This window comes from Microtus oregoni, unplaced genomic scaffold, assembly GCF_018167655.1.
Source record: "Microtus oregoni isolate MIOR12 unplaced genomic scaffold, Mior012 000012F_ref0000307, whole genome shotgun sequence".
NCBI classification, from domain to species: Eukaryota; Metazoa; Chordata; class Mammalia; order Rodentia; family Cricetidae; genus Microtus; species Microtus oregoni.
The window spans coordinates 25,822,709-25,848,145 of record NW_024543071.1 but is presented as its reverse complement, the minus strand read 5'-3'; the positions used below and the strand labels follow the sequence as shown (position 1 = coordinate 25,848,145).

The 25,437-nt window shown below is 37.2% G+C and overlaps 1 protein-coding gene across 5 annotated transcripts in view; it reads left to right on the top strand.

Moving 5' to 3' along the window:
- Kif20b (kinesin family member 20B) overlaps positions 1–25,042 on the top strand; it is a 50,160-nt gene extending 25,118 nt beyond the window's left edge. For 2 of the 5 annotated variants that reach the window (XM_041662084.1, XM_041662081.1), the window contains exons 17-33: positions 227–267; positions 1,212–1,353; positions 3,893–5,129; positions 5,644–5,782; positions 7,013–7,132; positions 7,890–7,950; positions 8,493–8,606; positions 9,244–9,369; positions 10,602–10,729; positions 11,865–12,020; positions 12,344–12,520; positions 14,962–15,072; positions 17,769–17,966; positions 19,393–19,494; positions 19,845–19,995; positions 21,506–21,648; positions 24,812–25,042. In XM_041662084.1, the coding sequence (XP_041518018.1) occupies positions 227–267; positions 1,212–1,353; positions 3,893–5,129; positions 5,644–5,782; positions 7,013–7,132; positions 7,890–7,950; positions 8,493–8,606; positions 9,244–9,369; positions 10,602–10,729; positions 11,865–12,020; positions 12,344–12,520; positions 14,962–15,072; positions 17,769–17,966; positions 19,393–19,494; positions 19,845–19,995; positions 21,506–21,648; positions 24,812–24,889 (3,224 nt within the window). In that variant the 3' untranslated portion in view covers positions 24,890–25,042. The remainder of the gene's footprint in view (positions 1–226; positions 268–1,211; positions 1,354–3,892; positions 5,130–5,643; positions 5,783–7,012; positions 7,133–7,889; positions 7,951–8,492; positions 8,607–9,243; positions 9,370–10,601; positions 10,730–11,864; positions 12,021–12,343; positions 12,521–14,961; positions 15,073–17,768; positions 17,967–19,392; positions 19,495–19,844; positions 19,996–21,505; positions 21,649–24,811) is intronic. The other 3 variants (XM_041662085.1, XM_041662083.1, XM_041662082.1) reach the window with 2 other exon arrangements.
- The last annotated feature ends 395 nt before the right edge of the window (positions 25,043–25,437 follow it).

Sequence of the window (25,437 nt, the reverse complement as noted above, 5' to 3'; positions counted from 1 at the left end):
TTTTTCTTTTTCTTTTTTCTTTATTTTTTTATGGACGCTACTGTGTTTCTACTAAATGGCTTCTGTTCATCAGTTTGTTCAAAAGCATCATTGTCTTTTAATTTAATATTTGCAGTGTCAAATTTCTTTTCCCGAATTTAACATAATTTAGTAGCCTGTGATTCATTCATTGCTTTTTATTTTTAGAGACTTAGAATTTTCTTATTAATGTTCTTTCTCTTCACAGAATCAGACTCTTTAGTTCAAGGGCTCAAGACATCAAGTCAGGTAATGTAAGCTTTACTTTGTCGTGGTAAGAATTTAATGGATTAATGAAAGGGTGTAAATCATGGCTCTATGCTTATTTAAAAACGTACTTTAAAAAAATCCACAATAAATGAATGTGTTGCAAAGAATGCAGATGTTGGAATTGGAGACATAGGCCAGTACAGGAGTTCCAGAGGACTCAGCCTTTGGCTTCTCGGCACTTGCACTTAGTGTATGTGTGCACAGGCACACGTGTGCACACACTTGTAACTAAAAATAAATGTTTAAAAGCAAGTCAACAGTCACTTCATCTGTTTACCATTGTTTAATCATAGTCAGTTTTTTCAAGACTTATAGATTTATGCATATATAGAGCTTCCATTCCTTAAAGTGTTAGTACAAATGGGATTATGTCTTTTAGTTTTATTGGACAATCTTGGAATTAATTCTGTCATTACATACTAGGTTATATTCTTTTAGTAGAATGTGATATTGTTTATCTTAAATTGTCGGGTGTTTTAAAATGTTGAATGTCACCATTCCCTGGATTATCTGAACATGAGGTGTTAGGTTTTTTTAAGGCTGGAACCCTTTTTTTTCCAGGCAAAACCATCTTCTGCCATCTACCAATTATCATGCTAGGTTACTGGAAATAGATGAATAAAAGTGTATGTATGTAACTAGTCTTGAACTTGTGTACTGGAACAGTCCTCCCACATTCTCCTAAGTAGCTGGCGACAGCTTTTCCCATTGCATCTGAAGCACGTTTTGAGTGTGACGTTAGTGATACTTATCTAAATCCTCTCTGTTGCCAGAGTCCTCAGTTATTTAGGGTGAAACTTAAGAAGCAACTTACAAAGAGTTTCATCAAATTTGTGAATCAATGGATGAGAGGTAGTGTGAGTAGTTCCTGTGTTTGTTGTAACATTCTACTTTAGAATCTAATTTTAATTGTTTTGTTTTAGGTTGATACATCTTTAATCATCAGTAAATCAACTTGTAATGAAACAGTTGCAATGCCCAAGGACAGCAGAACACAGACACATCCAGGAAGGAAAAGATTAAATGAAGATGGACTTCAGCAAGGTGAACCACCAGCAAAGAAAGGTAATAGTGATACCTCAGCCTCCTGCAGGGGTGCTTCACAAGCAGGAAATGGCCTGACCAAGAACATACTTTAGGGAAACCTAGATACCATGATCTAATCTATCAGGGAATGTGTGTACATGAAATTGTCTTTCATTTAGTCAATAAGGTTTTAGATACTGAGCTTTTATCATTCTCTGATATTTCATTCTGTGCTGTTAGTAGGTAAAATTCACTTTCAAAACAAGTATGTGTTTTTGCTTAAACCTTTGCTCATTCTTTTCCTGACTTTACATTTTTATTCATTTGGACAAAAAGGGGATGTTTGACAGACTTTGAGTCAAATGTTACTAACAAAAATTGTGCTTGAATTATATTTTAAAATGCTAGAAGAAAGTTCGTTGAAAATAATGTAAATTGATTTTTTTTTTTTTTGAAATACTTAAGAAAGGTCAAATTGGTTTAAAAAAATGGGGCAGGGGAAGCAAATCCCAAGATCGTAGAGTTGCTAGACTCTTTAGGGTAAATTGGTTCTTTGAGAAATAATTAAGAAAGTATCAATTGCAATCAATTGCAAACATAGGAAAAATTTTGAAAATAGGTTCAACAATTTTTAAGAAAGTGGGGTTAGCAGCTGGATGTTGAGGTGTGTGCCTGTAATCCTAGACCTAGGAATGCTCAGGCATAGGTCTGTGAGTTTGAGAATTTCTTGAATACAAGAAATACATATCAAGACTGTCAGCAGAACAGCATCAAAAGAGATACAGAGGGACTGTCCAGCAGGCAATACCAAAATTTTACCTCTTTTTTTAAAGTTAGAGAATATACATTATAAATATTTTTATTTTTTTTAATGATTTATTTTATGTGTATGGATATTCCTTCTGCTCGTATGTATGTGCTCCACATGTCTGTTTGGTGCCTTAACTGGTCAGAAGAGGGCAATAGGTCCCTTGAAACTGTAGTTACAGGTAGTCTTAAGCCACCATCTGGATGCTGGGAACTGAACCTGGCTGTCCATGAAGAACCATCTACCCAGCTCCAGAAATTATAAACTTAAAATTGTATAACTAATTAAAACTGTATCCCAAGTTAGGCCATGTTAAATGAAGTAGACCTTGGTCTAATGTAATGGAATAAGGTTATATTGACCTATATTAGTTACTGCTATGACAAAGCAACTTCAGGAAGGAGGGGTTTATTTTGGTTCATTGTTTAAGGGTCTACTTTATCATGGTGAAGAAGGAATGACTGCCAGAGCGTGACTCACGTGTTCACATTCATCTACAGTTAGCAAGCAGAGATAAATGCTGTTGTTCACAAAGCTTGTTTTGTCCTTATTAAGTCTGGTTAGACTCCTCTGACTCCTCCTTCCTGACACTCTCTCTGCTCCGAAAATCCTGCCTAGCTTTCAGCCAAGTCAACTTTTTATTAATGAGAGTAACACATTTTCACAGTGTACAGAAGGATTAGCATCATAGATGAGGTTAGACTAACTAGTCAGTAAGCCTTCCCAGTGCTGGGATTTTATGTGTGTGCCAAGAAACCCAGCTTTTTTTCTTGGTTGATCTTGGGCCCTCTTGATTACATCGCCAACACTTGACCAGCTGAGTCTATCATTTAAGCCTGTTAGCACTAGTCTTAAAGTAAGGGCCAGCAGAGTTATCCTTACCCTAGAGATGTAAACATTGCGCCTGCAAACACGCCATGCATTCATGTTTAATTAGTTGAGCTCTGTGTTTTTTTTTCCATATTATGTTAATAGCTGTCTTATCTCTAAAGCACAGCACTTACCTTGATCTTTATATCTACAACTTGGGAGCCATTAGCACTTGTTCCTTTTTCCATCTGAGGAAATACTCAGGATTTAGCAGTTTACTCATGAGTGAAAGGTGAGGCCATATGTCCTAACTTCTGATTTTGAATGACTTCTCAGTTTCAGTTCTCTCATACTTTGATCTATGAAGCAATTGAATAAGGTGCTCAATTTGTAAATCAATTGCATAGTAACTGTAATTTGAAACTGTTCTTTTGGATATAGTTGGTTGCTAGAAAGAATGTCACTGAGGCTGGGCAGTGGTGGCACACCCCTTTAATCCCAGCACTTGAGAGGCAGAGGCTGGCGGATCTCTTAGTTTGAGGCTAGCCTGGTCTACAAGAGCTAGTTCCAGGACAGTCACCAAACCTATACCAATAAACCTTGTCTGGGTGGGGGGAGGGGGAGGAAGAATGTCACTGAAATTTTTTCTCTTCTGTGCTGACTTGGTGTTTGATAAAGCTATGTGGAATAAAGTTAGATAATAAATACTAGAAATGATAAGAAAGGGAGTACTCAGAAGTAACAACCCTTGTTTTGTTACACTTCTTTTGTCAACTCAGACCTGGAGCTATACTTTTTAATATAAGTGGGTTAAGTTGTATACGTTTTCTTTTAAAAGTTCTTTTCAGTTTTTCATTAGAAGTTTGATGTTTCTGGTGTTGCAAATGTTGGTTTATATGCCACTGTTGCTTTGTTATGTTTTGCTAGATTAATAAAATTGGTATCAATGTTCTCTTTAAGGGCTTATCCTTGTTAGTTCACCTGTCACTGAAGATCAAAAGAAAAGTGAAGAAATAGAACAGTCTTTTTCAGAGAGTGGGGTAGGCATTAGAATTTTACAAGAAAAGAACGAAGAGTTAAAAAGACTTTTAATTATTGGTGAGAATGAACTCAAAAGTGAAAAGGTTGAAAAAACAGAATTAAATGAACAGGTTGTGAGTTTGCAGCAGCAGCTTTGTTTCGCTGAAGAAAAGAACTTGTCTCTGAGGACCAAGGTGGAGCAAATCCAGGCCAGTTATGACAGTACGGTTGCTGAGTTACACACACAGAGAGCTGTGAACCAAGAGCAGGAGGAAAGGATCCTGAAATTGTCACAGAAGATGGAAACTGCTACAAGAAGCATCACAAGCAATGTTTCACAGATACAGCTAATGCAAACAAAAATAGATCAACTACGGTCGCTTGATTCACCTTCTCATATTTCAAAAATAGATTTACTTTATCTCCAGGATCTGTCAAATGGTCCTGAAGGGGATAATTTGCTGAACACATCACTACATCTTCCAAGTAATGACTTGTCAAGCAAAGGGGTTAAAGACTATCATATTCAGGAGCTCAGTAGGGAAAGTTCCTTCCACTCTAGTATTGAAGCCATCTGGGAAGTATGTAAAGAGATTGTGAAGGCCTCCTCCAAAAAGTCTTACCAGATTCAGGAACTGGAAGAGAAAATTGAAAAGTTACAGGTGGAAGTAAAAGGCTACAGGGATGAGAACAATGAGTTGCAAGCTAAGGAGAGTGAGGATAAGCATAAAGTTCACCAGCTGGAAGAGAAAGAAAGTCTTATACAGCAGCTCAGAGAAGAACTGCAAGAAAAATGTGTTAGTCTTGGTGTTCAAGTACAGCTTGTAGCCGAAAGAGAGCAATCTCTTTCAGAGCTTACTCGGGATGTTGCGTGGTATAAGGCAAAACTAAAGGAACTTGAAATGATGGTAGAGACCCAGAAAGATGAGTGTAGGCGCTTAGCCAAATTAGAGCAAGGCATTTTAGAGAAGGAATCTGCCATCTTAAAGCTAGAAGCAAGTCTGAAGGAATTGGAAGCAAATCACCAGGATCACATCAAAAGCACCAAAGATTTAAATGAAAAGGAAATCAAGTTGAAGGAAGAAATCACACAGTTGACAAATAATTTGCATGATATGAAACAGTCACTTCAGTTAAAGGAAGAAGAAAGAGAAACTAGCAGACAAGAAACAGAAAAGTGAGCTGAGTCTTTAACTATCTAAAATATAAAATATTTCACATTCTGTGTGTGTGTCTGTTCGTGTGTTTGTGTGCATGTGCCCGTGTTTGCAAAGGTCAAACAACAGCCTGTGGGAGATAGCCTGTTCCCTGTAGCATGTGGGCCCCAGGTATTGAACTCAGGTCATCAGACTTGGCAGCAAATGCCTCTGTTCACTGTCATCTTGCTGGCTCCAAACATTCATTTTTCTCCATAAATTTGAAGAATTAGAGGACGTATTAATTGGCAGACTATAGAATAGATGATGAGTGAAGCCCTTGAACTTGGTTCACATAAACCTCTAGAAACTAAAGTTGTATGTGAAAATTATACTCCTAAGAGCCCACATGACACCCTCTGAGGCACTCATTGCTAGTTTACACAGTCTACATGTGAAAATCTGTACCACTTGTTCCCATTTCACACAGGGATCCTAAGCAGCCCATGTTGCCTCACCTTAGACAAGTATTTTGTGATTCTTACTCCCTTTTAGATTGAAGGAGGAGCTTGCTGCAAACCATGTTCTTACTCAGAATCTCCAAGCAGATCTTCAGAGGAAGGAGGAAGATTATGCTGAGCTGAAAGAGAAACTCACTGATGCCAAAAAGCAGATTGAACAGGTACAGAAGGAGGTAGGTTTTATGAAAAGTCCTTTGGCAATTTAGTGTGGTATAGATTTTCTCCCCTAGGTTTCAAGTTTAGGATTAGACTGAAATCTGTGAACTTAAATTTTTCTAAAAATGATGACTGCCATTAATTTAGAAAATATGCAGCCACCTTAAATAAACTGAAGGATAGCATGATGAAAAAATATGTGGATATCATGGCTTTGGAAATGATCCTCGCCAGCTGCAGGTAGTGAACCTTTCTCCATATGAAGGTTTGTGCATGCATGTATGTAAAAATATATACTCTTTAGATACAGGACTGGAATCTTTTCCTTATTTCCTTAAAAAGTGTAAAATTCATGTTTCTCTAAAAACAGAAAGTAGTTTTATTTCTATTTCATATTTAGGTTATAAAGAGTGACTTAAATTTTCATTATAATTTAATTTAGATGGGATTTGGTACCTTGATTGTGGTATGACTGTAGATGACCATAATTTCAAAATAGAGAATTTAGTTACACAATTCAAATGTGTAACATACAAAGAAGTAGTTAGGAAGGGGAAAAATCCATTCCATTTCTCCTAGTCATTTTCTTTGAAGTTAGTACATGTAACCAGTTACATATTTTTGCTGTCCACTTTTTTTTGCTCTATATTTTTTACCCCCTGTATCTTTCTATGAATTGAGAGACAGAAGCAGGTGAATCTCTGAGTTCAAGGCCAGACTGATCTACAGAGTGAGTTCCAGGACAGCCAGGGTTGTTACACAGAGAAATCCTATCTTCAAATCCAAAAGAGCAAGGGAAAAAAGAGAGAGAGAGAAAGAAAAAATAAAAAAAATTGTAAACATCTTAAGACTCTTTCTTTCCTCTCCCCTTCCCTTCTCTCCCACCCCTCTCCTTTACTTAGCAGGCAAGCTATACATCTTGACAGCTACCTAAAGAGAAGAGGGGAAAAAGTAATACTGCTTGAGTTAAGAGGGAGATTGTCCATGTGTTACAGGAAGCCACTTGCTGGGGAGAAGAAACTCTGAAGAAAGAGTAAGGAAGAACAAAGTATTAGGGAAAGCATGCTTAGACCAGAAGTAGAAAAAGTAGTTGAACCTGTGTCACTTCGTAATGTGTTTACCTTTAGCGTTGTCTGTACTTTTCTGTGGGTTTCAAGGGCACCATATCTGAAGATGTGGCCATAAATTTTAAACAACAGCAAAAAGTTTTAAAATGTTCAATTTGCCTTATAAATTTTGCTTTGTAGGTATCTGTAATGCGTGATGAAGAGAAATTATTGAGGATTAAAATTAATGAACTGGAGAAAAAGAAAAACCAGTATTCTCAGGAAATAGAGATGAAACAGCGGACCATCCAGCAGCTCAAGGTAGCAGTTATGTTGTTAATGATGCTTGAGGTCCATTCTCCTGTTAGATTTTATTGACTGAGAATGTGTGTTTTTTATTCATTTTTTTACAGTATTAAAATTTGGTCTTGTCTTTTGCATTGTGATAGAGTGTCACTTTGTAGTCTTGATCCTGACCTCGTAGCAAGTCATGTCTTCTCAAGCCACCAGACCTTAGTACCATATGATTGTTTTGTTAAGATCCAGACACTCCAGCCAGATCTGTAATGATCCATTGTAAAATAGACTGTAGAGATTGTGATGAACTGGAGAGGGATTGGAGAGTAAGAATTGTGTTGAACTTGCATGAATGAGGTGGACTGAAGTCTCCTGCATTAGTCATCTTTATTCAGAGCCTCAGAGTTTATACTCTGAAGGTTAAGAAAGGCCATATGAGTAAAGTTCTCATGGGTTCAAGCTGTGTACAGTCACAAGGAGAAGCCACATGTAGCAAAACCATGTTTTTCCCAGAGAAATAAAGAATAGTTTAAACATTTGATTGACTAACAACAGAAGACAGTAATCTGAAGTAAACTCACTTGGGAGGTGCACAAAAACAAAAACATATTCCAAGAACAATTCCGTGCTTTAAAGAAACAGATCTCAAGATTCTTGTCTTGTTTTCTTGGAGTATTTTCAGAAGCACTCAACGTTCCTGGACTGTGTTTCAACACCTACTATTAACTATTTTTAAGTATTGGTTTATATGTGCCTTTAATTGTATTCTTAATTTCTTTAGGAGCAGTTAAACAATCACAAAATGGAAGAAACAGTACAACAGTATGAGAGAGTGTGCAAAGGTTAGAACCGGGTTCCTCCTTTTAGAATTAAAATGACTTCTAAATAGTTGCAATAATTTTTTCTTTAAAAATGTTGAAATGATGGCAGCCAAAGGTATGTTTTCAAAGATGAAAAGCATTACTTCTGCTGGTTAAATTTTAAACTTAAACTTGATTATTAAAAAAGCAATAAGTAATATTCATTCAGTGCAACACTGATTTCTTGGTAATGGCCAATGCGTCTTAAAAAATACTTTTATTGGCACTTTGAGAATTTCATACCATATGTTTTGATTATCTTCACGCTTCTCCTAATTCTCAGATTCACCCTACCTTTCTTTTTATGTCCCTCTTAACTGTGTGTGTCTCTGTCTTTGTCTCCCTCCTTCTCTCTCTCTCTCTCTCTCTCTCTCTCTCTCTCTCTCCCTCCCTCCCTCCCTCCCTCCCTCTGTCCCTCCTTCCCTCTCCCTCCCTCCTCCTCTCCCTCTCTCTCTCTCCACCTCTTTTTCCCCTCCCCCCCTCCATCTCCATCTCTCTCTCTCTCTCTCCCTTCCCTCCCCAAGGCCAGTTTGGGCTACCACTATATATTTGGATGTGTGGCCTTCCACTGGAGCAAAGCAGACTTCCCAGGGATGATAGGATCCTCTTAGAGAAAGCTGACCTTTCTTTCCCAGCAGGTAACCGTTGCCAGTAGCTTTTCAGCTGTGGGTGGGACACTGTGCCCAGTTTCCCTCTCTGTGCTGGGATTCGGTCTGACTTGGTTTTGCACAGGTCTTTTACATGATGGCACTGCTGCAGGTTGGGGATGTGTCTGCACTTCCTGGCTTCCTGTTCCTTCCTTTAGTACATTATTTTTGTACCATTATTGAAAAATAAATCAACTGTAAATGTGATGATTTATTTTCTGGTCTTTCATTTCTGATTTTTGATCCATTTGTCTTCATGTTAGCATGCCAGTATTATGGCAACATTGTGATGTGTTTTCAAATTGGGAAATGTGGGGCCACTCATTTTTGTGTCTCATTTGTGAAAATGTTTTGACTCTGGTGCTGCGTATTGCCGCATGAGTTTTAGGATCAGTCTGTTCACATCTATATAACAGCCATGTGCAATTGTGATTGTGTAAAATCTGTTCCAGTTGGGAAGACTGCTATTTAACAAAGTCTTTCATTAATGTTGGATATACTTTTGTATTTAGGTTTTTAAATTTCAGTATTTTCATTGTACACATTTCTGAATTGTTCTTTATTAAAATTATTTGAGTTCTTTGTGATATTTTGAATTGAACTGTTGACAGTTTTTTTTCTCAAACAGACCTCAGTGCTAAAGAGAAGGTGATTGAAGACATGCGATCGACACTAGAAGAGCAAGAACGAACTCAGGTGGAACAGGACCGGGTGCTGGAAGCCGCGTTAGAGGAAGCTGCTTGTCTAGCCAAGGGTAAAGTGAGACTGCTCTTAAACCTACTTTCTTGCTTTAATTTTCCTTGATTTTTTTCCTTTTCAAAAATAGTGTAAAGTTTATAATAATACACTATTTTTGACTGCCTTTTCCACTGTTATGAAAATTGTTTTCTGAGTAAAATTGTATATCATAAAAAAAAAAAAAATACTCCGTGATGGGACTGGAGAGAAGACTCAGTGATTAAGAGCACTTGGAACTCTTTCAGGGTTCCAGTTCCTTGCACCAACATGGTGTCTTATAACCAGCCATCTGTATCTTTAGTTTCAGGAGATTCAGTACCTCTTTTGATCACTCCTCATCCACATAAAATAAAAAAAGAATTCTACAGAGAAAAAGCAAGCTTTGATTGATTTGTATCTGCAAGCTTTTAACATTAATTTGTTAATCTCACTAAGTATTGATTCCATTGTTAACACCATCCATTTTTCTAGCATGTATAGAAAATTACAATACTTACTAATTAAGCTAATTATAGTCTGGTACAAAAGGGAAGAAATGTATATGCTTATTTTTATGACAGTTTTTACATGTAATTTTGTACATTTGCTATGTTAGTCTGATAATGACTGGCATGTGGCGTGTTTGTAGTTGCACATAGTGTTATGATGATGTGAGAGTACTCTGTGAACCCTTGGATCGTGTGCTGGTGGATGAAGTTCTCCTACTTTCCTAGTCATTTGCATAGATAGAATTTTTCTTTCTTGAGCGCTTGAAGAATTGTATCATAATTTCAGATTAAAATAAATGTATGCTCAGTACTTAATAATCTTTGGGCACATGAGAAATCCCTGTAGTTTCTCTTCACTAAGGATTTGGTGAGGGAAACTGCAGAGATGGCTCAGATGTTAAGAACATTTTTTGTACTTGTCGAGGACCTGGGTTTGGTTCCCAGTACCCATACAGTAGCTTACAACTATCAGTAACTCTAGGTCCAGGGGATCTGATGCTCTCTTCTGACTTCCTTGTCACCATGCATATGTGATACATATACACACATGTATGCGTACATGTAAAAAGAGACAAATAAAATAATCTTAAAGAATTTGGTGAGATGGCTTAAAGTTCAGCTGTTAGAATAATTTTAGTCTCGTCTTGGTCTGTGTTTGGTCTCTGCTTGCTTGCTTGCTTGCTTGTTTGTTTATTTATTTATTTATGACCAGTCATACATATTGCTGCATACCATAACATTGTATGTATTTTAAAATTAGAATTGGATAAATGGAAAGAAAAATTCCAAGATCTAGAAGCTAGAAGTAGTGAAAGGTCAAATAAAGACCCTGTGGAGGACACAGACGCACTTACGAAGAAGCTCAGTAAACTTCAGGATGAGCTGCAGGTAGTAACATTTCTCTCTCCCCCGCTTTTCTGGCCATTGTATTTCTGATAAGATAACTCAGCATTTGGTATTTTATAGCTAGTTTTGTGGGGTGAAATAATACATGGTGCTTAGTAATAAAATAGAGAAGAAACTTTCAGTGCACTTTGAAAATATCCTGGGGAAAATTCCCAAGACATAATTTATTATGAGCCAAAGAAATCACAGTGATTGTGTCCTCAATTTTATGTTTTATATTTGTAATTGACTTTGTGCGTGTGTGGAAGTCAGAGGACAACTTTCAGCAGTTGTTGAGGCAGAGTCTCATTTTGGCTACTAAGCAGCTTCTTCAGACTAGCTGTTTCATTAGTTTGTGCTAATTCTCTCTCTGCCACAGGAGTGCTGGGATTGCAGATGTCTGTCACCATGTATATTTATTTTAAAGCTTGGGTTCTAGGTCTATCTTTGAGGTGACAGGATTTTGCCGCTAGTACTTTAGTCCACTCCCTGATAATGTGTATGTAATTTTCAAGTTGTCGCTAATTTCCTATTCCATTTCTTACCTAGCAAATATTGCACTGGAGAAGATGGCCATTGGGAGAATTATTTTGATTATTGATAACTTTTTCCATATTTGATTACTGATTGGAATAGAGTTGTATATCTGAACATTGAAACATAACCATATGCTACATAAAAGAAATCTTATTTTATAATTATGGGCTGGAGAGATGGCTCAGTGGTTAAGAGCATGGCCTGCTCTTCCAAAGGTCCCGAGTTCAATTCCCAGCAACCACATGGTGGCTCACAACCATCTATAATAAGGTCTGGTGCCCTCTTCTGAACTGCAGGCATACACAAAGACAGACTATTGTATACATAAAAAAAAAAACCTCTTATATTAAAAAAGAATTACCAGGCGGTGTGGTGGTACACACCTTTAATCCCAGCACTCGGAAGGCAGAGGTGGGCAGATCTCTGTGAGTTCGAGGCCAGCCTGGTCTCAAAGAGCTAGTTCCAGGACAGGAACCAAAGCTACAGAAAAACCCTGTCTCGAAAAACAAAAAACAAAATGGTAATAATGGGTAGATTGCATCAAAATATTGAAACTTACTACTTAGCCATGTGAAAATAGCTTTTATCATCTTTACTTTAGGAATCTGAAGAGAAATATCAAGCTGATAGAAAGAAGTGGTTAGAAGAAAAGGCCATCCTTACCACTCAAGCAAAAGAAGCTGAAAATCTACGAAATAGAGAAATGAAAAAATATGCTGAAGACAGGGAGCGCTGTTTAAAGCTGCAGATTGAAGTGGTTGGTAGCACTGATGCTTAAATATAGTTTATCTTTTTCCTTGGTTTGTTAAAGCTACTCTAATTCTTTTTGTGGGCAGGTTGTCTTTTTGTAAGGTATCCCCTTCCCATTTTATAAGCATTTTATCTACACACAAATGCAAAGTATATTCTATATTCAACATGTTATATTTAATGCAAAAGCATTCTTAGATTCATTATAAAAATTTATGTTAAAAGTTTTAGATTAATTTTTTAAGTTAGGGACCAAGGTGATGGGTTCCATTTTTGGTATTTTCTTGCCTACGTCATTATACTTCACTATTGTTTGTGCTTGTTGACTAGGAAACCCTGACAGCACAACTGGCAGAGAAAACTGGTGACCTTCAGAAGTGGAGAGAGGAGCGGGACCAGCTGGTCACTGCCGTTGAGGCGCAGATGAAGGCGCTGCTCTCCAGCAGCAAGCACAAGGACGAGGAAATCCAGCAACTGAAAAGGGCTGCAGCAGAGAGCTCGGGGCCAGTCAGTGCACTCACTCCTTCTATACTTCCTTGTTGAGATGATACTTCTTTAAAATTACTTCTCAACTTATTTACTCACTACATCAGGAAGAACCAAAAGCTTGAACATTTTTGATACCATTTTTCATGGTTTTTGAATTTTCAGGTTTATCGTTATAGTTGATTCATCAATGACCAAAACATAACATTTTTTTTCTCAATAGCTTGTTCATGCTTCCCAGATTAAAATAGTTAGGAAGTTTGCAATTTAGGATTATCTTAATCCTCATCCTGGAATTGTAGAAATATAGTTGAGCTTGAAATTTTAGTGACACTTAAGTAATTGGACCTACCCTTAATTAAATTTAATTAATTAAAGCCAACTTGAGGTGGTTTCATTTTAGCTTTAGCTGTCCTGGAACTCAGAGATATACCTATCATTGCTGAGATTAAAGGCATGTACCACCAATGCACCCAGTCTAGCCAACTCTTAGTTTAGTATGTGAAGATACAAAATGTTTTTAAAGTAAGTCTAGTGATGGGGAGGCATTGTGAGTTGTAGGTGGTGTTGAAAATCCTAACTGGAGAGCTTGTGCTTTTGTGGATAGCGACATTCTGATAAACAGAGTCAGGGCGTATTTGAAGGTAGACTTTCTGAATGAATAAGTCTGGGGAATGTGTAGCTCAGTGTTGGAAGGCTTGACGCGTGTGTACAAAGTTCTGGATTTAGTTCAAAGTACTGCAGAACAAGCAAATCTGCTGTTCTAGTCAGGCATGGTTGTGCATACCAGAGTTCTTGGCATTTTAGAAACTGAGGTGGAAGGATTGCAAGATCAAGGCTTGCCTGGGTTATAGAACCAGATTTCATGCATGTGGTGTATATGTTTATGTGTGTTATGCATTAAATCACTTAGTGATTATTTGGAAAGAAAACCTTCCTATAAAAAGAGGTAGTATCATGTTAATATGCTATATAATATTATAATATACTGTATAATATATTAACACAGAACAGGAAGTTAGAAAAGCTAGGTGTTGAGTGCTAATCACTAACTATGACTATAGGATCCTGGTAGGAAATACTGGAGCATTTCTCAGCTATCTAAAATGAGTAATGTACCAGTTATGGTGCACAATCCTGGAGCTCGGGGAGAAGGGGCAGGGAGAGGTGGATGTATGTGAGTTTGAGGCTAGCCTGGTCTACATAGCAAACTCCAGGCCTGGCAGGGTTGCATAGTGAGACTATCTCAAAATAGATAAACTAATCAATAAGATAGGGATCACTGTCTCTTAGACTCAAGAAATTAGTACAGTTCGTATCACCCGGGAAGCCAGTGTTGGCTCGTGAGTTTCTGTCCTCATTGTGAATGTAGTGGAATCTGTTAGTCGCTAGTGCTAAAGAGATGACATGGGACCTTCTGATGGCTGTGCTAAGATAAGCATGAGCATTTATTAAACTAAACATGTAATATTTCTTTAGGAGTCACATAAGTAAGGTTTTGGAATATGTCCTATCTTATAGGAAAATGGCATGAAGAATGGCTTTTTGGAAAAGATTTGTTACTATTTTCTCTTTCTATTCTTAAGGCTGTGGTTGCATTACTAAGTAGCCTCTAGGTGTTTTACTTTTTTATTTTACAGATATTTATTTATTTTTTAGTGTTTGTGTGTGCATGCACATGCACATACAGACCACAGTATGTTTGTGGAGGTCAGAGGATAACCATAGGACCCTCTACTGTGTAGGTTATGGGATCAAACTTAACGTCAGTCTGTTATGGCTTGGTGGTATGAGTCTTTACTTGCTAAACCATATAGTTTTTCAAGAATTATTTTATGGAAAATTGAGGGTCTATTTCCAGCTAAGTTCTGTCTCTGCCGTTTAACATAGTTAGGTCTGTCACTGTTCAGAAAATAGAGGCCATGCAGAGACAAATCCACCCTTACTGCATAGGTCAGAAGATACCCTTGGGGTCCTATTTCTTTCCTTTTAGCATGGCTTCCAAAGATATTAGGCTATGAGGCCTGAGATGCAGTAGTTTTCACCTGCTGTACCACCCTATCAGGCCTGGGTTTTTTTTTTTTTTTTTTTTTTTTTGCGCATTTTGAGGTAGGGTCTTACTATGACCTTGAACTTTTGATCATCCAGTTCCAGTCTCCTGAATGCAGATCACAACCATTTAGTGCTATGTCCTGCTAAAAGTGACTCTTTCAAACTTAGCTAGACAGTCAGAACAAGTAGAATGGCAAGTGGATTTATTTTTTCAAATCTCATCTGTGTCTGACTCACAAAAGGCTGGTAAGATGTCCAGCCTTTCCCTAGTCTAAAGGTGAAAATGTTGAAGAAATGAAAAGTGGTTTATTGAAGTCTGCATTTCTAATAATTAGTCTGTACAAGTCTTAATTTTTGAAATTCTGTGATACGTGTTTATTTTCATATTAAAAATGATTTTCTTATTTCAGGAAAACCAAACCACGAATGTCAAGCCTGAACATAATGGTTCATTTGATCTTGGTGGAGTTGAAACTGAACCTCAATCAACAAGTTTTGAAATTTCTAGGAATGCAGCAGAGGTTGGTAATCAATAATACCACCAGTTCTTTGCTCTCTTTACCTGCTATTCATCCGCACTTGCACGTATAATGTAATCAAACAGGTACCTTGCTACATAATTAGCTATGTATATGCTCAGCTATGTGAAGGAAATGTAGAGGCTCTTGAGAAATTAGACCCCCAAATTACATTTATCTTATTTACTTAATTATTTTTAGTTTAAAGTCTTTTTTTGGATGGGTAGTATGCTTGCCACACAGCACATGTGGGGGTCAGAGAACAGCTTGGTGAAGCTGATTCTCTTTTGCCACCTTTATGTAGTCTGTGGTGACCAAGCTCAGATCATCTCACTGGCTTTTATTCCTCTTTAGAGTGTTATTGATGGTCAGAAATAGACTATCTCATAAAAGATACAATAAAGGTCATTATTTGTTTTCATTTCAAAACTTTCTTTTGAAATTGTATCCATTGTAGTAAATATCACCAACCTATTAGCCACATGAACTCACTGCATTTTTTTTTATTGGGTTTAGGGTTTTGTGTTTAAGATAGAATTCCTCAGATTAGATTACTGAATTCATAAATATTCTAGATACCTAAAATAGTTTAATTATTTCAAAATTTCTTCTTTACACACTTAATACAGTTACTTAGCATTGGGAATTTTGAGACATAATTGCCATCAGCAAGGAGTTAGGAATATTGGAGACAAGTTCCTATTAGAGAGTGATGTTACTCATGAGGGAGCCTTAGAAGGAACCCCAAGGTACATTGTGTTTTGCCTGGGATATTGTGGGGGTGGATTAGAGAACATGGTATCATGCTGTGCTTGCGGGAGAAATGAAGCTTAGTAACTAGAGAATGGGAGAGATTTTAATTCTCGGAAAATTACACGCTGGTTTTCTCTTGTATTCTAGTCTTGATTTTAGTGACTAATACAAATAAAAGTTTGCGAAACAGTTTAAAGTTGATCCATACAGCAATTTTTTAGATTATTTTTTTATTTCATGTGTATGGGTGTTTTGTCTGTGTGTATATCTGTGTACCATGTGCATGACTGGTGCCCACAGAGGTTAGAAGAGCCCCTGGAATGGGGTTAGTTACAGCTGTGAGGCACCATGTGGGTACTGGACATCAAACCTGAGCCCTCTGAAAGAACAAACACCCTTAACTGCTGGACACCTATTCAGCCCTGTATAGACAGTGTCCATTTTTTTTTAAGTTTGTTTTTGTGGTGGCATTTCTACATGGACATCATTATACTTTGTTCTTACCCCCCCACCCCCCCAAAAAAGCCTTTTCCATTCTTTCTGCTCTTCTCTTTCTGGTCACATGTCATAAGCATTTGGAGAGGTGACTTTTTGTCGTGGTCCAGCCACAATGGGCTCATATGTTTCAGGGTAGGGGCATGTGGATTAGAAACATTAGGTAGGATGAACAGAGATGTGAAAGAAACACAGAGACATAGGATAGTACCAAGAGGGCTACTCAGTGTATACTGAATATTGAATCCACCCATGTTCCAATTTTCATATGCTTTTATTTTATACCCCAATACAAAGGGGGTGCTGAGAAGGCAAAAGATTGCTTTATATAACACAAAGGACAACCAGAACATTTGCTTGCTTCAATACTTGAGACATAAAACCATTGTTTCCTGAGTAAAACTTTTGATGTTTTGGGCAGGATATGCAGCAAACACATTCTAGACCAAGTATCCTATAGGCAGCCACTCCCTATTTCTAACCTCCTATCTTAAAAGAAGGAGCAGGAATAGGCTTGAATTCTCTGACCTTTGGTCAGGGAGGAGAGGATCCACCTCTATGGGCCATCTTAATATCCAAAACAACAAGTAACCACACCCTAGGTCAGGGTGTGTAGAAGTACCTGTTGTCAACTTTGAAAGAACAAAAATAAGCTCAAACTCTGACCTCCAGTTAAGGTGGAATAGACCTTCACAGTTACTATGATGGAACATTACGTTCTCTATAAATTTATATACTTGTCCTAAAATCTCTTGGTTTTAGTTTCCTATTGATAATTGTAGCAGTTATTGTCTATTTCATGGTTTTGCAGGAGTCAAATTTGACTTTCTCTTTGGTGTAGTTTTACTGTTTGTGTGAAATCTGTCAATGAGGTTGAAAGCCCAAGTGACTCATTTTGTATAGTGATAATTGAAAAGAAGTATGTGTGACCTCTGCTTATAGCCTGAGCTTATACTATAGTGGCTGGGTTTGGATTTGGGACATTTTCAATAGGAAAAGTATCCTGAAAACTTGCCAAGTGGGCAAGGGAGCAGGATGCAAGTGACAGTGCTTCCTGTGATTGTACGTTACCATCATGTTCTCCTGTCACGTCTAGTAGCCATGGGAATCATCAAAGAGAAGGAGAAATAAAAGACTCCCTTTTTAAATGGAAAAAGTCAAAAAGAATTTGTTGCTAGAGTTAAATCTGTTGTAATTTGAGTGTTTGTTTGAAATATCAAATTCTTCCTTGGAGGTTTCTGACTTGGCAGGTTTTGTAATAAGATCCAATAATCCTTTAAATATAAAGCTCTTAGGATCATAAAAATTGGGGTAATGCATGGTCCTTTATCTTTCTCAAGTCATTGTCTTGAATAACTTTCAATTAATTTGAGAAAATTAATTCTTTGTCATTTATAAATCCATGTTAGAAAAATAAATGACCCTTTCCATTTTTTTTTTCCTTTTGGTAGGGTGGATCAGTAGTTCTCGACTCTTGTGAAGTGTCAACAGAAAATGTGCAAAGCACGCGATTTCCAAAACCTGAATTGGAGATTCAGTTTACACCTTTGCAGCCAAACAGAATGGCAGTGAAGCACCCTGGCTGTGCTACACCCGTCACAATTAAGATTCCCAAGGCACGGAAGAGGAAAAGTAATGAAATGGAGGAGGTATAGTTACCTGATGGGTGAACTTAGCAAGTAAATATTGTTATTAGGCTCAGTTGTTGTTATAGTTAAGTCTGCTGCTTGTTCTAGAGACCCATCATCACAACTTAGGGATATTTAGGAATGATGCAAGAGCTTCATAGTCCTCAGAAAGCTGTGCTTACTACTTCGTTCCTTACTTCGTTTCATCCGTAGTAGGTCAGATAATGTGAATTTTACCAGACACTTTAGTATACTGGTTTATACCATACTAGTTAGGTTACCTTCAGTGGGATGGGAAATGTTCAATAAAGAAATTAGAGAAATTAAAATGACAGACTAGCTTGATCAGTGTCTTTGCCATTTAACTAAATCTTAAGTCTATGATCATGGGAAGTTTTGGAAAATAAATTCTTTTTCCATCAGCCAGTATTAGGATTTGGATCTTCATGTAGTAGTGGTAAAGGTTTATAACTTGTTAGTGCAACTCCTTGGTGGTAGGGCTGCCAGACTTGGTATTGCATCTTAGCCACATTGGTGTGGGGAGTCACTCTGATCCTCAGTTCTCTCCAAAGTAGCATATGAGTGCTTTCTCTCTGTCTGTTAGAGGCACATAATAGATGGTATTTACCTTAAAGTTACTTGTTTTAAGCTTAAAATGTTTGACCAAAAAAAAAAAAATTCTCCAACTTTCCTGTACTTTAAAGAGTGGTATGTTTTCACGCTGCTAGAAGAGCAAAATTAGTAGTTCCCATTCCTGGCTGTCGGGCAATACATTCCCTGAGTGGGTATTAGTGAGCATAGCTTCTCTGTGATACCTGGAGTGCCTTGAGTCTTAGTGTAGCTTTCTGAAGACATCTGTGTGCTTATTTATTTTATAGACATATTTTTATTATGATTAAAATATTTGAATGTCATTATCTTCTGAGCTACATTGATTTTTTTTTTCTTGATACATTTTTCCCTAGCATTCAGAAGGGAAAGCTGAAATACAATTTATTTATTTCCCTGGTATATATTCTTCATGTGTATCTCAGAAAAGATTTTCTGATTGTTGTAGTTTTGTAATGTTGAAATGTGAAATGTTATCTGATTTTGTTACATCTTCATTGTTATAATAAATCTGCCCTTTGGCAATTGGGAAAATCTGTTCAGCAGTGCTATAAAAGTGCTGTGTTCTGTTCCAGTAAATACTCCCAGAAGCTCTTTACTGCGCTCTCCAAATAACATGGTCCAGTTGCCATCTTTTTTTTTTTTTTTTGCTTCCCATGATTACTCTTCAACTTTCCATGCTGCATCTTCTAACATTGGCATTAATTCTTGACCTCAAACTGCCTCGGTTTAAGAAAAACTATCCTAATTACTAATGTAGCATTTATAGACAAATCTTTTGGAGTCTAAAGAAATTATTATCAAGAAAGTAAACAGTGCTGAAATTTATTACTTCTAGGACTTGGTGAAATGTGAAAATAAGAAGAATTCTACACCCAGAAATAATGTGCAGTTCTCTGCTTCAGAACATAGCAATTCTTCTTTGAAAAAGGATCAAAAGGTTTGTCCTTGCTCCAGTTAACGTCTCTGTAGTTTACTTGATAAAGTGGGGGTATAGGGGTAAGATATGATAGTAGTTTTCCAAAATTTAGTTGTGTCCAATTACAACTCAATTTATCTTCCATTCATACACATGGAATTAACATTTGGATACACCTTTAGCATTTGCCCACTTGGGCATTTCTTCCTGTGTCACTTCTGCTTGCTCTAGCATCAGACTCACTATGCAGTTGCTTAGCCCTTTGATCTTAACACACAAACTTAATCCCAAGTTCCTTTATTTAACTGTGGCAGTAACTGTTTCCATGTAGTGTTTTTTATTATTAGTGACAGAAAGTGTTTTTTTCTTAGGTTTCCTTACATCCATCATCGAAGAAAACATATTCTTTACGGAGCCAGGCACCTACAGTTAGTGCAGATATGACCTCTAAAAAAAGAGAGGGAACACTACAGAAATTTGGAGACTTCTTGCAACATTCTCCAACAATTCTTCAATCCAAAGGTTTGTGGAAAAGTTAAATGGCCTTTTTAATGCACATAGGGTGTTTCTATTGCCTAGTTGCATGTGCTCTCGTCTAATGCCTAGAGCAGGCAGCCATTGTCTTATCCTAGATACTGTGGGAAAAGTCAGATGAAAAGATGATGTTCCTAGGTGTTCACTATGTATTGGAGTACAAAGGCTCACATTTAAGTAATTATTCAGATAGAGCAAGCTGTTTAATATGGCAGAGGTAAAATAAACTGGTTGGATACTATGGAGAAGAGAGAAAACCCATCATAATAATGAGGAATTCTGGGAAACTTTAGGAAGGAAGTGGGATGTGGGCATAGAAATATAGAATTGTACCCTTTGACCCTATGAAAGTAATCACTGTTAGTATTGTGTGTCCTTGTGATGATTTTGTTTTTTCTTACATACCTGTAAATATTAACTATCCACATATATATCATACCAACTTAGAGGAAAGGGTTTATTTACTTATAATTTGATATCACAGCACATCATTGAAGGATGTTAGGGCAGGAACTCATGCAGAGACCCATGGAGTAACAGTGACCTATAAAGTGGACATGTTGTATAATGTCTTTGTTGAAATATGTATTATGTATTTCTGTATACATGCAGATGTGTGTATTCATTAGAGGGCATAGTTTTAATGCTGGTAGAATAGAGAACAGTATAAAATATACATGTAATTCTAGGTAGAGGAGAGTGTGTGGAGAGGTTTTGTTGGATTATCTGAGTGGCACCAATAAGATAAATTAGAGACCAGAAGTGGGGGAGATGGGAAAGTAAAGGAAGGCTAAAATCATAGTTGAATTGAAACAGAGAGTGCTTTGTCAAGGCTAACTGCAGGTTGTCAGACTTTCTTGACTGAGTGCCTTTAATGTCTCAGCAGGAAATTTAAAAATGTTTAGTCTCTACTTATTCAGATCTATCCACTGTTAACAATTTTGTGTGTGTGTGTGGTGTGTGTGTGTGCTCGCATACAGCGCACGCACAGATACATATATAAAAGGTTTGTGATTATGTCGTATGAACATCTTGATATATGAGTATCAAAGTAAATCTACCACTTTTTTTATTCATTTATTTGGTTTATTTAGTGTTTTGAGTTTTTGAGACAGTTTTCCTAATACAGCACAGGCTAGTCTGAATCTTGAGCTCTTCCTGCCTTTCTCCCAGGTGCAGGACTCCCAGGTAGCAGGACCCTAGGTTGGATGTGTCAGGTCTGGCTTTACCACCTGGCTTTTAATGCAGGCTTACCACAGATGGACCCGGCTGTGGGGAGACCTCCAAGCCATTAAAGATGCCAGGGTCTCACTGTTACTTCCTTCTTTTTCCCCCCACTTCATGTTAAATGTTAATTGAATTTTTAATCAATTGTTTATTCGTGCCCTGTCAGCATTGTATAGTACATTTTTCTTCTTGATTTCTATTTTTCTTCATTAAGAATTTCAATCCTTTGCAGTTAGAAAATTAACACAAGAATTAACATTTTTACTTACAGCAAAAAAGATAATTGAAACAATGAGTTCTCCAAAGCTCTCAACTGTAGAAGTAAGTAAAGAAAATGTGTCTCAGCCAAAAAAAGGCAAACGGAAATTATTCAGAAATGAGATTTCATCTCCCATCAACATATCTGGACAAGTGGTAAGCTACTATTTAGTTTTCATCAGTATAAAACTTTTTTTTAATTCTAAAGTATTTGTAACCTTGAATTTTATGATTATAATTTTTTAAAATCATTTTATTTTTAACATGTATGGGTGTTTTGATTACGTTTATGCACCACATGCATGCCTGGTACCTATGGAAGTTATAAAGAGGGTGCTGGATCCTGTGAAACTGGAGTCACAGGTGTTTGTGAGCTCTCATGTGGGTGCTGGGAATTTAACCCAGGCCCTGTGAAAGAGCAGCAGTGCTCCTAACCTTTGAACCATCTCTCGAGCTCTGGGGGCAGCCGCAGCAGTTGACAGGTCCTGAGAAGAAAAGTGTTGGTGAGGGAAGAAGTGAGTTGGGCAACGTGGTCTGGAGAATCCTGCTGCCTGCCTGACTAGCAGCCAGATGTTTATTTAGTTATACAGAATTCAGTAAGCAGGGATAGATTCATGTTATTCCAAAACATAAATCGTATCATTTTTGAGACATGTGTTTTACTTACTCTTGCATATCTTTTAGTCATTATTGATAAACTGTGACAGAGCAGAGTTATCTTTTCCCTCAAGTTTAATTATCATTGATAAAGTTATCTTTTATAACCATTTTTTGCGTTAACCCCATAACTCAAATTTCAAGAATCTGGAGGCATATGACAACTTGTTCTCAGGCTAGTATCTTTTGTGACTACAAGGATGCCAGACCAGAACAAATCTCCAAGCCAGCCCAGGCAGATTGCCCAAGAAAAGTCCTTAGCCCCAAACTGCTGAAATTTATAAATTCTGGTGCAATACAGTGTTTGCACTTCATTTATTTATAGAATTTGCTTATATATGTAATCCTGTCATTCTGTTGTTCTTTGTTCATGTGACATCACAATGGCTCTACGTGTGCTAACTTTTCTAAGAAAGGGAATTCTTGATTCTCATTCTTTGCTCATCAATATAATAAGTCTCTGTGTAGGACAAGGTAACTTCAGCTAATCTAACTTTGTTGCTCTATATGCCACATAATGGCCTGGATCTATAGTGGGAAGATGCTTGCAATCTGATCAGTGGCCAACCCTTCATGACCTTTTAAAGTTTACTTTATTTTGATTATCTTGTTCCTGAGTAAGTACAGGGACAGATGTTTCAAGAATATCTCAGAGCCTCGTAAAGAGACCTCTGGCTTCTCTATGTGCGTCACAGCCTTCAGGGTGTAAGGAAGACCTTCAAGTATATAAGGATATTTATAAAAGTGGCAGGGGTAGTATATACTTAGGACTGTCCTGGAGAAGCTTAGAAGAAGTACTACTGGGAGAAGGCATAAATGATTCATAAGAAAATTTCCATCAATCCAATATCTCCAAATTGTACAAATATTAAAAGTCCCTTAAGTATGCAGTAGGTGGAGGTCAAAACCAAAACAAGCTGGACATTATGTGGTTTAGCTTTGCTTGCTCTTTGTGAAGCAGGTGTGCTGGCTTTGTGACTTTTGCTATTCCTATCCGATATGGTTGTGCCATTCAACACATGATTTTAATTTCTTTCTGTAACTCTCTTAAGACAGATGCTATACTTTTGGTCTCAGGTTTATATTAGCCTTATAGTAATTAAATATAAATACCATGATAATAGGTATACATGCACATGCATGCGCATGCACGTGTGTGCGCACACACATATATCATGTAGTGGCATTTGAAGTTTCAACAGAGTAATATATTTCCATCAATAGATATACCACAATTAATAATTTATTTACTTCTAAGAGCTTTCTTTCTTGTGTTCTTATTATTACAAGAGTTGTATAAATCTGAGCCCATGTACTTTTTTAGAAATACAAAACTGATATTTCACCATTTTCTCTCACCTTTTTCTCTATAAGCCTTCTAGGTTTTTCTTTTCTTAAGATTTATTTGTATTTAATGTGTATGAGTATTTTGTCTATATGTATGTATGTATGTATATGCATCATGTGTGCACTACCCTTGGCTGCCAGAAGAGAACACTGGAACCCCTGAAGCTAGAGGGTAGTGAGCGCAGCTCATGTTTTTAATCATTGAGCTGGCTCTCTAGTCCTCTTTGTACTTTTGAGAAACGTTCTTACTATGCAGTCCAGGATGACCTCAAACTTTTAGTATTCCTTTTGCCTCAACCTCCCTGTTGCTGGACTCATTGGTGTGTTATCACATGCCTGGCTGGGATCATTGGTGTGTGTGCACACATCTCTAGCTTCGTTTAGGCTCTTTTTTTTCCCCCTTGTTTTTTCGAGACAGGATCTCTCTGTAGCTTTGGAGCCTGTCCTGGAGCTAGCTCTTGTAGACCAGGCTGGCCTTGAATTCACAAGAGATTCGCCTGCCACTGCCTCCCAAATCTGGGATTAAAGGCTTTTTTAAGAAAAGGAGGTTGTTATCACTCTGATTCATTGTCCTCATTTTCTCAGTGGATGAAAGTGTAAGTAGAGACAGAATTAAAGGATGTTAACAGAGTGGCCAAGAGAAAGAAGAGAGACAGACTGGTTTTCACAATAGTAGTTAACTAACCTAAGCTGATACTATAAGGCAGCTGGAACGCATTCAGGTCAGTTAGAACATGCTGTTTCATGTACTGTTACATGTCACCAGCTGAGCAGTGTATGGTTTCTCCTCTTGGCTGAAGAAAGATACCTGTATCTACAGATACCTGTGTCTCTGCTGAGTTAGAGCACAGTGTGCTTCCCTCTCACGTTAGACCCTTATTGCTGTAAATGGTGATTTCCTAAAATTGATTTGAAGCATTTTGTGTACAAATATTTTGCTAATTATTTCAAGCTTAGATCTGGATTGGATTCAGTAGGCTGTAGGTTGTTTTAATTCTTGAATTAGGTAATGTTGAATGAATCTCTTAAAAATCTGTATTCTTGCGGATCTCTGTGAGTTTGAGACCAGCCTGGTCTACAGAGCTAGTTCCAGGACAGGCTCCAAAGCCACAGAGAAACCCTGTCTCGAAAAACCAAAAAAAAAAAAAAAAAATCTGTATTCTTAAAAAAAACCCAAATCTGTATTCTTTTACATGTGTTTATTTAGAAGATGAAAAATGAATTTCTAATGTATATATTATAGTCAGTGATTAAGCACATAAGTGTATTACTTAAGGAAATTATTTTTACTTACATTTGAAAAACTTAATTTCAGATTTTAATGGAACAGAAAGTAAAAGAAAGTGATCATCAGATTCTCAAACGACGACTTCGAACAAGAACAGCCAAATAAATCGCTTTGGGAGACTGTTTCAATGTCAATTTTATATTCACAATCATTGTAAATTTTTAAGTTTTAAAAGTTAATTGTATATATTATGTGTTAAATGCCTCTGTATAGATTGGTGTTTTATATGATTTTAATACAATAAATATATCAACTGTATACTTTATAAGGCTTTTAAAATTTTTCTTTATTGTGTGTGTGCTTGTTTGTGTGCTTGCAACAGAATACATATAGAGGTCAGAGGCAACTAGCAGGGATCTCGATAGAAGTTGATTCTCTCCTGCCCTGTGGGTCCTGGGGATTGAGCTCAGGTAGTGACTTTCACTTGGTGGCAGGTGGAATAAACACACACACACACACACAAACACACACTCTACTCTAAAGTAATCTAATTGGATGTTTATGTCATTAGTCTGTGGGTGTTAAGTCCTCTCCTTACTCCCAGTTCCAATAACCTCCTTATGTCTGTCGGTGAAGGGGTTGGAGTAAGAGCCTAGGACTCTTCAGGGCAGGGGGCCCTGCCCATGTTGTATTTGCATTGCTTCAGGGCCTCA